The sequence below is a fragment of the Vicia villosa genome, linkage group LG6, assembly GCF_029867415.1.
Source record: "Vicia villosa cultivar HV-30 ecotype Madison, WI linkage group LG6, Vvil1.0, whole genome shotgun sequence".
Taxonomy (NCBI): domain Eukaryota; kingdom Viridiplantae; phylum Streptophyta; class Magnoliopsida; order Fabales; family Fabaceae; genus Vicia; species Vicia villosa.
In genome coordinates, this window is record NC_081185.1 from 153428818 (window position 1) to 153441155 (window position 12338).

Genomic DNA, 12338 nt, shown 5'->3' on the forward strand with positions numbered 1-12338 from the left:
AAATTGTGCTAAAGATCATACGTGAAAGAGAACTAGCTTGAACAAATTGCACAAGAATCAGGTAAGAAAAAGAAGAGAGTGAGAAAATCGAAATTTCAAAACAAGTCTTTATAGAAAATATCTTTTCCAAAATAACCCATAAAAATAGCCACTTAACTCATAAATTATTTCGAACAAAATGGTCCATATTCTGTGGAATTGATGTGGCAGTGGCACCCACCTAATGGAATAATATGAGGGACAAAAATGACATTCTGTTACGATTGATGGTTCACTGAATAAAATTCTAATAAGATCACAAGGGTGACTCACAAAATTGAATTTCTATATTTTCATATAATAAATGTATATTATCCACTTTGAATACAGTCATCAGCAAAAATGGTGAAAAAATTAAAACCTTCACTATATATATCATACTATCATATCCTCATGTGTAGAAAATGTTCCTCCGCCCAAATAGAAGCTAAATCTTATTCACATCACTAAAAGAACCGAATTAATTAATTAATACACAATAAGTATTGAGAATAAAATTGGCAAAACGAAACCAAATGAAGCAATGCTGTTTAGCTTTAATCCAAGGTTCACTCATCATCTGCATCTGGACCAGGGGGAGAACCAGCAAGCCAACCCCACACACCACCTGAACTCTGCCTCTGTCTTGCACTTAAAGCAGCTTGCTCTGATGCAGCCTTTTGCCGCTGGAGGAGTTCAAGCTCCTTCTGTAATGTCCCAAAATTTTGGAGCTTCTGACCTAATTCAGCAACCTCCACCTGCGCTCTCAAATGTATATTTTAAAGTTAAATATAATAAATCCTACTTCAATGTTGCATCAAAGGAGACAAATGTCACAATTTCAAAACAGCCTCAGACATACAGATTAGATCATGACAATGAAGGATTAATTCCAACACCTAACTGATCATATAGCAGAGCCACATCATTTATCTCTTTATAGATTATGAAACAAAGCATTTGATACCAACACCCAATTTTGCAAGGAATTATTTGAAAGCAAAATCATCATGTGGATTAATTCATTAATTGTTAGCCGTTGCTCTATGAATAGTTTAGTGATCAGATGAGTGGCGCATCATATTTACCAAGTAAATTTTCTTCAACCATTTACCTAACACCAGATTCTATTCAAAAACACGAAAGTCATAAAGATAAATTGGGGAGACTTTCAGAGCATTAATGCATACCTCAAGTTTGAAACACCTTGACTGCTCAGCAGCAAGCTGACCACGTACTGATTGGAGCTCCTACATTGCAAGAGCACAAAATGTAAGCACCATTGATACCAATAAGAGCATTGATGTAGTTCAGATTTTATTGGTAAATAACATTAGAATATTCAAATTTGGTTTATATATCTTAATCTGCTTAAGTTTCAGCCCAAATAATACAAAAGAAAGTGGTTTACTGGAGGTGTGCGGCGTGGTCAAATCCGCAATTACGAAGTGGGATCGTAGAATCACATGTTGGGGCTAACCATTTCGCAATGAGCATTGGTGAAACAGGTTGGCTATTGTGAAAAGTTTGCCTCACTTGCTCAAGATCCACATCCATGATTCCGTGTTGCAATACGGCTAGGGTCAGTGGAGGTGTGCGGCATGGTTAAACTTACGATAATGAAGTGGGATCGTAAGATCGCACGTTCGGGCTAACCATTTTGCAACGAGCTTAGATGAAATGGGTCGGCCATTGTGAAAAGTTTGACTCACTCGCTTAAGACCACAGACATGATTCCGTGCTGCAATACAATCAGGGTCAGTGGAGGTGCGAGGCGTGGTCAAACCCACGATTATGAAGTGGGATTGTAGGATCACACGTTTGGACTAACCATTTTGCAACGAGCTTGGTTGAAACGAGTCGGCTATTGTGAAAAGTTTGACTCGCTCAAGGTCCTGTCTCCACCACACGGCTCTAAAACAGAGAAATTTGACTCCCTCGCCCACGGTCCGTCTCCTCCCTGCAGTGTCGTTTCTCCTTCCTCCTCTACAATCTGTGACTCAGTTCTCGCCTGTGTGGTGCCTCCCGAGACACATTCTTCACCTTTTCCTGCCTAGCCCTGTTTTCTTTCGCGTAGCCCTTCCTCGGTTTCTGGTTTTTTAGCAGACTCTGTTTTTGCTTGTTTCTGCCTTCCCATATCTGAACTGCCTGGTGAACTTATGAACTTACGGATAGATGGTTATGAATTTTTAATTAACTTAGTCTATGTTGTGATTTAGATGTTATCTTATTCATGTATGATAGTTTTATCCCTGTCCTTCTATAGGATCTTACAAGTCATGTTATGATCTTTCACCCTCTCCCGATCCTAGGTAGGATATCGAGTTTGAGTTCATTGAATTCAATAGGTTTATTTCCTTAGGTTTTAATTATTTATTGTCATTAATTATCAAATAAAAAATTTCTTTTGCCACTCTAGTGTATGATTCTTGGATCCATTCCAGACTAAATCCAAAACAAACAAAAACATGAATTTCAGTCGTAAAAGTAGTTACCTTGTAAAGGTCAGAGTTACTAGACTCAGCATCAGTCAGCTCTTGCTTTAGTTGTAGAGTATGCAGCCTCTCCTTACCAAGAGATGATTCTAATTCATCTCTCTCAGCCTTTAGTACTGATAGGAGATCACCTTTGGATTTCTGCATGATACCCAAAATATGAAAGCTGTGACTGGCAGGAAAGAAAATGAAAGGGCACAAATGCATAATTTGATCTATGTTTGTCATTTAAATGATGCAGGCAGATTATGCAAAATTTGAAATTAGAAATCAATAAATGCATGTATTGTTTGGAGATCTTTGTGCAGGACACCCAAAATAGCATGCATTAGTACATTGTGGTTTGGAGGTTTTTATGACCATACAACTGATTCTTAAGTATCTTCGATTATTATAGTTCCACACTTATCACATTGACAGTAGGATAAATGTCACTGACAAATAGACAGTTTTTCTGAATGTGCTTGGTATGCTTTCTTAAATTATACATATATGGAAATCACACTAACAATAAACGACAACTTCAATTTGTAAGGGAACAATTAACCTAGCGCTGCTCCATAAGATACATTGAACTTGTTCTACTTGCTATACAATGGATCTAAACAGCTTGGGAAGTGAAACCTTAAAGAGGTCTATGAAAGTGGAACAACAACAACCAACAACCAAGTCTTATCCCACTTAGTGGGATCGGCTACATGGATCAAATTAAGCCATAATGTTCTATTAAAGTGGAACATTAATGATTTTTTAGTTTAAAGACTTCACCACAAGTTGGTAAATAGATATTCTACATTATCTGCTTGGATACTATTTATCCAAAAACTGAATTGCTCAATCCTTTGATGAGAATGTCTGAGTTGTTCTTGTGAATGAGCATACTTTTTGAGGTACGAATATGGTACATACGCCTAAGCAATGCAATGGTACTGTAAGGGCACAATGAATCGTATCATTGTATGGAATATGAACAATGATGAGAAAAGGGCATGTGATACAAACAAAAAACAAGCAGAGTCAAGGTGACAAATGCTTCAATGAAGGCGGCTAGGGCAACATGGGAAGCAAGACCTTCAAGACTGTGAGACAGTGTTATCATGTGTACTAGACAGAAATATTATGAAGTATTATCTAATTGTGTATTGAGTACAAACACTACACACTAATCTGAACATATAAACTAAGCTCTAACTAACAGATCTGATTAATGGGCCTAATACGGAAAAAGATAATATTTACATAATATATAATATGTATTTACAATAATAATAACTTATTTACAACAACAAATTTCCAAAAAGGGAGAAGTTATGTGTGCCTTGGAAAAGAAATTGAAAGGCATATTAAATGACTAGACAGATTTGGATAGTATAAAGTAGTCAGATCTTTAGAGAGAAAAACATTTAATATAGTTTTGATTCACTGAAAGGCAATAAGCAGAAGAGGAAAGAAACTGAAACAAAAGAATATGTCAAGCTTTTAGATCTAGGCTAGTGAGCCAAAGGCATGCAACCAAGAAAATAAAAATCTCGGTAAATCAGTTCCATGAACAGATAATTCTTTCCTAAAATAAAGCACCGCATAAAAATAATTCCTAACACAACCAAATGCTGGAAAAAACGGCTTCATAAAACCAGATATAAAAAATGTATATGCTTTACAGTAATACTTACTGTTGGATAAGCGTTGTCCACGGAAATTTCCCAAATTTTCCCTTCTTGTCCTGCTCCAGATTCAGGCTCTGAATCTCGGGTAGCATTTGTAGCATTTGGGACAGCAGAAACACTGTCTGGTATGGAATTTTCATTTATTTTGGATTGCAAGGTGGATTTGTGGCTTGGTTTAAGAACGTATACCTGAAAGCGGAAATTAAATCTGACCAGTGAGAATGATAAAGCAAAGGAAATAACAGAGCAGAATGGGGAAAATGCTGAAATAATCTTTACTTCATTGTTGTAACGTCCATTGTATCCTCCAAAAGTTACAAGTACATCTTCGCCATCATACGAGCTTACAACCACACTCAAGCCCTGCAATGAGAGGCATTTTAATTATGTTTATCAGTGGGCACTAGAAAGATACCTAATGATATCAAGGAGTTAGCAAGGATCGGTGTTCTAGTTAGATTTCACGTCTAATCTTGTTAAATAAGTGGACGAAGTACCTCACTAGCAACAGAAACACGCCCTTGAACAGATGTTACTGCTGACCAAGCCAATGTAGACATATTCAGTACAACCGTCTCAGAAGCCCCTGCAGATAACATGGAGTATAACTTATAAAAAGGCATATATATTAACTTGGATGACAGCCCTAGAAATCTCATAAAATCCAAAACAGTAAGTATATTCACAATCCAGGTAACCACGCCTTTTTATTGATATATTTGTAGATATATAGTGTAAGTAATTAACTACTAACTACACCAGAATCTAGTAACCTTCCCAGTAACTCCATTAAAACAGTAACGTTTTTTCCAGTTTACTTTCTTTCATAATGAAACAGTACGCATAAAAAAACAACTTAAATAGGCCCTACAACAATTGTATCAATTTAGTATGATAGATCAAGGAAGCAAACAATTAATCACCAGTTTTGTAAGAAATAACTATAACCTGAGATAAACAAGAGAATTGAAGAGAGACAGTCATTAGCAAATATCCCATACAACAGGTTTTGTTTGATTTATTTACTCTACATATCTATATATTCTTTATACTGCATTTGCAGTGGCATTTGAATGAGGATGCAGTGCAAAATGAGGCATATAATGCAGTAATTTTTTTTTGTATACCACAACTTATTTTGGGTGTAATTGACATTTTGTCCTTGCTAAAATATATTTAATCAATTTTTGTTGTGTGAAACTCAACTCTACGAAACCGATTTGTAAGGTAAATGATGTCGACCACTACTTATAAGCACATTTTCAAGTCATACCACATCCAACACGAGGCTCTCAAAATACCCCCTTCAGCTCAAGGGTGGACATTTGTAGCGTGATCCAAGTGGAAAGATAATAGATGGTCCACCAGATCTTGGAAATTGTGCGATACCATCTTAAAGTTAGTGTTGGGTCAAACTCAATCCTACAAAAGTGACTTATACAGAATGATGTCCTCATAAGCACATTTTCAAGTCATATCACACCCAATGTGAGACTCAAAATACCCTCCTAAGCTCAAGGGTGGGTATGATCCGAGTGGAAAGATACGGGTGGTCCACCAGATCTTGGAAAATATTTGATACCATTGTTAGAACCAAGGATCTTCTAGTTCCTAATTTGCTCTTTCATTTTTACTTATATTCAATTCTCCATTCGGGCGATAGAATCCTTCAATAGGTCCTGGTTCACTTTATATCCAGATGATAAAGTTCGGAAGTACAACAATATTTTCATTCCGTCGCAAGGCAATTGAAGGGGGATAAGCATACAGAATCACAGACCCATTTAGCGAAGTGATATGTTCAAATGTCTTGATAACTCAAATAGGTTTTGAAGAACACTATGTATCGAAGAACTTTATTTGATATAAGATGATGGTACTAGCTCAATAACTTTTATTGCAAAAGGTGTTTTTCCTGAATACAGGTACTTTAAGCAGTACAAGGGATGCCTACTATCAATTTGAATATCGCTTTCTATTTAACCATTAATGGTAAACACTTTTGTTTTACCCATTTTAGAAGATTGGGCCATGAGTGAGCAATCCAATGCTTAGACACATGCATATAACTAAAAAAAATGACAATGGAACCGGTATGATTTATATATTTATTTGAAGGTAGAATGCACTATTTGACTCTACAGCAGAGTTGAAATATGATTTAATGCATGTTTGGATCCATGTTTAACGTAGACTTAATACCATAAACTTGATTTTGATCAGTTTTTACATGTTTGGATATTCTCAAGCAAAAATTCCTTTGCTTATTACAAATCTCGTTTTGGCTCGAAGTTATAAGAAATAGCTTTGCATTAGGTTAGAAAACTTGCACTAAGTTTTATATCTTGCATTTAGTGTGAAAACTTCTGAACAAAAATCACTTCTTTCTAAATTAATTTTAACCAAATCATTTTACAAAATCCAATTTATTGAAAATCATGTTTCGCAAAGTCGCAAACGCATACACAAATGGCAAATACAGACTTAATGGTTTACTTTGACCCACAGCACAGGCATGCCACATGTACATCAAATAGTTTAGAAAATATTTGTCCAAGGTATCAAGGAATATTTTGTACAGTGTGGCAGTTAATTTCTCAATGCAGAAAGTTTAAATCTTAATGACAGAGAGCAAAAAAGCATACCACTCTTGTTGTCACCACCACCAACAATGAACCAGTTCTCTCCTACTGTAACACCAGCATGTCCGGCACGTGGAGTTGGTATCTCACCTTGTTGTGTGGGGCGAGACCATTCCATCTGTGGAATTCATGAAAACAATTAGACGGAGATGACTTTCCAGTTCACTTCCTAACAGAGGAGGCAAGGGCCTTACAGTTTGCAAATCGAGAACATGTAAATCATTGTAGCAAGTTGCATGCGAACCCCCTCCGAAGATAAGTAAGTATCGATCCACATGTACAGCAGCAGCATGATCAGACCTTGGGGAAGGAGGCACTCCACTGCCAGTTATGACATATAGTTAGAACAAAACCTTATCATGTTACTTTTTCATATTTTCTCTCTCTTTAGAATGGTAAGACAAAACTAAATATTGCATAAACAGAGATGATCATCAAACAGTCGTATGAAGTTTTTACTTTTCATACAACCCAAAACCATTAAAGTCCACACTAGGTATTAAAGAAATAAATCAACCCCTCCCACAAAGTCCTGATAAGTTAAAATAGAAACCATGAAAATAGAAAGGGTTTTTTTAGAAAATTTCTTACACAGCATCAATTTCGTCCCATGTCATGGTTTCCAAGTCCAGAATATGCAGGTCGTTCAAAAGAGCCCTTTTTGCATCTTGCCCACCAAAAATTACTAATGTATTCCCAACAAGGGACACTGATTGGCCTCCACGTGATATCTAAAAAACATACATGATGGAAGAAAGAACTAAACAAGCTATTACGGTATTTTAATTAAAACAAAAAGAGTGAACAAAAACAAGGGTGACATGTTAGCCTCGGCGTGATATCTGGAAAGCATACATGATAAAAGAGGGAACTAAAGACTTATACTTAAATTTAAAAAACAAAAAAGAATGAATGAATGAATGAAAGGAGAAGAGATTGGGCACCACTGTTGTACGCAACTCTTGTTAGAGAAATGCAAATATGACATGTCACATAGGCCTAAAATGATAATTAGAAATTTCTAAGAGACTTTAGGATCAATAAACCTGACAGACACATACCGGAGCTTTCCCATAGGTCTTCAGAGTTGACCATGTTGCTGTTTGCAGATCAAACTCTTTCACTGTCATAATATTTAACAGCCCATACTTAGTTGCAATCACAATAGAAAAGACAACAACAACAACAAACAAAACAAAAAAAAACAGAAGTAGAACAAGAGTTATAAAAAAAGAGAGAAATGCACTGTAATTCATGAACATAGATCAAATCAATGAACGGAGGAAAGTGTTATTAGGTTTATGTGTTTTATAAATGGATTCAGAGAATAGGAATTCACAGAAGAAAATCTTATTGAACAAACTTTTTTGACACTGAACAAGGGAAACACAAAGTGCGGAGCCGGAGAATGCTTACAACTATGACTCCAAAATGACACTCTTCTAATGATATACTGTTCAATAAATCATTTCCCAAATTCTCACATTATAAGTTTTTTTTCTTTCTAAACAGCCAACATTAGTATTGTCAGCACTAAGCTGGGAGTGGATATCGAGCTCTCGACCTCCTTATCACTCCGCTTCTTAACTTTCCCACCCCAGCCACCAAGCCACCCTTATATCCACTTCCTCCCATTTTAAGTTATTATGCACAGATGTGATGCTAATCCCTTAAAGAATGAAAACACATTATTACAACACACATATATTATACCTTGGATACTTTCGGAGGGATCTTTTGTGTGGCCTGCAATTGAAAGGAGCTTATTTCCCCATGCAATCTATAGTGACATAATTTTTCACCGAAAATATTACAGAATTAGTACAAGCTGTCAACAACAAGCAGATTCAACACAGCAGTTATACATTGTTTTATGTTCAGTACAAACCAAAGAATGGCCAGCACAAGGGTCCAAAGTTGTAGAGGGTTCTTCTCCAGTCTTAGCCTCGATCTTTGACCAAGTCCATCTTCTCAAATCCAAAACCTGTATTTGTTTCCATTTAATTCGAAAAAAATCAACACATAATTTAGTCAATATAAAAGGGAGATCACAAAAAGCTTATCTGTTCATAACACAAGATATAGGTATACAATTACTTCCAAAAGTTATGGTGTTAATTAAACCCCACAAGATAAACGGTTACTTCAGCCAAAATCTATACCTTCATGCAACAAATATATTTAACATATGCTTACATGAATATCACTAAGGTAACGGCCATTGTGATTTCCACCGTATATGTACAATTTATCTTGCACGGCTGCAGCTCCATGCTGAACATATAAACACACTTGGCTTAGGGGGGACTAAAAGTATAAATATAAAAAAAAAAACACTGGAATTAATTTTGTAGTTATTATATAATACAAGAGCCAAAACCTCATATCGGGCTTTTGGTCTTTGACCAGATACTGGAGGTGCAATCCATTGATCATAGACTCCAACTGAAGCAAAGCCTTCCACAACAACATCTTTATCCTGTGTTCCAACTTGAATTCCATTTTCAGAGGAAATAGTTTTTGTCTCTGGATAAGTATTCCCATTCTCAATGACCGGTTCAACTTTGGAATTATACTGCCAAACCAGCAAGAAAGAATCAGGCATTGGAAAACAGATACAGGAAAAATTGGCATGTTGATGGTGACAACAAAAGTGGAGAAAACAGAGGAAAATGTTCTTATTGAGATTCTCTTGATAAGTATTCATGTCGACATGCCTTTTAAACGGATCTAATTATAAAGACCAAACCCTTAGCACCATATCATGAAATCTGTAATTGATGTTACACCCAAACCATCCAACTATCTAAAAATTATACAATACCCCAAATTTTATTAGCCAAAAACCGACTTCCTAATTAGTTGACCATGAATTCAGACCATATTGTGCCTCACTCAGTACTTACTCTATTGTTAGTTTGATATAATATGTGCGTATAACATGTACAAAGCTCAATGCAAGCCCAAAGATAAGTGTGCATATCAGCAAGAACAAGACTCGATATTATTATATATATAGCCCTAAGAAGTAAGTATACTTACATTCATTTGAACGTCGATTACAGGCTCTGCAACAGAGTTAGATGCTCTTGAATACCAACCGGGATCTTCTTCCTACACATCAAAAAAACAAAAATTTCAGATAATATATTGCATTTTACCAAGGAAGAAATGTCAATAAAAATTATTTGTATAACCTCCAATATTTTTACAAAAAGACGCATGGCTTCTGTGGAAGACATGTTTCCAAGCTGGTTCCAACTGCATAAAAAGCTACTACTTGAAACAATATTCTGAAGCAAAATGGGAGAAAAATGGAATAATGCATATTGCAAGTATAATTTCAAATATAACATCAATAAACATAAACAAACAACAGTGCAGTATTCATGAGAAAATAGTAATATAAATGCATGGACAGGCGTAACAAAACCAGAATTCCATATCAATGCAGACACAGAATAGAGAGGCATAGTAATAGCACAAAAAACAGAGAAAGTATGAATGTTTAAAGGAGACAAACCTGGCCCATTTGCTATGCTCCACAATTTTCCATGAACTGGGTTCTGGAACGTTACAAGGTCCCACACTAGCCTGTAATAACAAATTAGCCATGAATTGAGCAATAAGTTTTACAGCAAACTAATGATAACTTCACCACTTCAATTCCACAGAACGATAGCACAAGAGACCCAAAATAAACAAATAAATAAACCACAAGCTGAAGCTAGAAGAACAGTAGCAATTGCCAGTAAATCAACATTACATTCTTTCATGTTTAAATTGCATTGCAGACTTCTTCACTTTTGATCAAGTAGAGCAGAGCAGCATATGAGCCGCAAGTGCATGAAGGCTTATCCAATGGAGGCTTATCCAATGGCAAGTGCTACAACAACCACGAAGCTTATGAACAAGTTTCGATTAACTTCTTATCGACTAACATAAACACTCGTGAGAGTGTTTTGACTTTTGAGAGCTTATAGAAAAATCCTATGACATGTCCAAAACTATTTTCAGCTTATTTCCATAAGCTCTCCAGGATAGCCTATCAAAACAGCTTACATTTTATATGGAAACATCTTGTATCAGAAAATTGCTTATACATAAACACTTATATGCTAAGAATTTATGCTTTAAATGTTCAATTAAGTTGTTTATCCAAACATGACCAAAATATCACATTAAATGACTTTGCAGCCAATGGAACTCTCCTTAGTGTAATCGACTAACCAAAATATTAAGAAAACCACCTAGATCAACATCAAATTTTCCATAACCAGTTCCAAACTAGTAATTTCGAATACGAATCTATGATATTAGGAAACTAAAAATCCATCTAATCTTTATAACACAGATCATCATATAACAGCAACTAATTCGACTAAAATTAATCAAATTCCTCACTCATAGTCATAAATCAAACTTCAAAACCACCTAATAGCTTGTTTAACACACCACCACGAAGAAGCTAGGTAAATTACAAAATCAGCAACAAATCAACAATAAATCACCTAGTCTTCAACTTCAATCAATCAAATCAAACCAGATCCATGAAAATCACACACAAAATCACGCAATTGACGAGAAAAGCATCACCGACAAAACTGAAAGAGAATCAAAAAACGCAATGCAGGTAAAAGGAAAACGACGAAAGAGTGAAAACCTGTTGATACAAGCTGTAGAGAAGAAGCGCGGTGGACTTAGGGAACTTGGAGGTGAGAGATTTTGTTGGAGAAGTGGATCCATCAAAACCGACGTAAGATGCCGCAGCGTAGAACCGTTCTGGATATTGCAAACCAGAACTTATTCTCGCCATCGCCATCGTCATTTCTGAATGTTGCTGATTATTTTCAGATCCAATTATTTACTTCGATTGAAACTCTTCAAACTTAGGATCTGATTATTATTTCAATGGGGATTGGGTTCCTCAACTATATTATGTGTTTGGATGTACCAAATCAATTAAATTAATAATCGATTAATTAAACATGTCAAGTTTTCTGTTTCTCTACTAGTGCATTCTTCGCAGATCCATTTTATGGTTATATAATATTATAATATTAATTTAGCAAAATGCCCCCAGAGTTTCGATTATTACACTGAGTCCACATTTATAATTTGTCTATAAAAGACACTAACACAAGTCAATTTTTTTTTTCTTTCTAAAAAAGCTCGATAATTTAATTTGAGGCATTAGTTCTCTCATAGTCATATCATATGTAAATAAAAAATTAATCTTCATCAATATGTAATTATATATCTAAATGCATTGGTATACATTAAATTTATGCGTTAGTAATCACAACTGTCATTGTTCACACATCACATGTGAGTATGAAGATGCATTTCTAAAATAATTTCATATATTCATCTCATTCATTCTTAAATGAATCACGTTCTCATTTTGTCATAAATTAGACTAAAGATGCATCTGCGTAACAAAATACGAAAAATGTACTTTCGTAACACCCTTTAAAATAGGAAGAATTGAGTGGAAATAATAAAAAGATTTTGGA

General features: G+C 35.4%; 1 protein-coding gene across 1 annotated transcript; it reads right to left on the bottom strand.

Moving 5' to 3' along the window:
- Positions 1-304: 304 nt before the first annotated feature.
- Positions 305-11836, bottom strand: LOC131610592 (acyl-CoA-binding domain-containing protein 4). Its single transcript, XM_058882579.1, has 18 exons — positions 11486-11836; positions 10346-10416; positions 10020-10083; positions 9865-9936; positions 9203-9397; positions 9019-9096; positions 8711-8806; positions 8536-8602; positions 7884-7945; positions 7414-7553; positions 7017-7143; positions 6826-6940; positions 4678-4766; positions 4460-4543; positions 4187-4369; positions 2514-2654; positions 1209-1268; positions 305-776 (listed from the first exon to the last, which is right to left on the bottom strand). Exons 1-18 carry the CDS (start codon positions 11648-11650, stop codon positions 588-590), a joined length of 1998 nt encoding a protein of 665 aa, XP_058738562.1. The 5' UTR covers positions 11651-11836; the 3' UTR covers positions 305-587.
- Between the last annotated feature and the right edge of the window lie 502 nt (positions 11837-12338).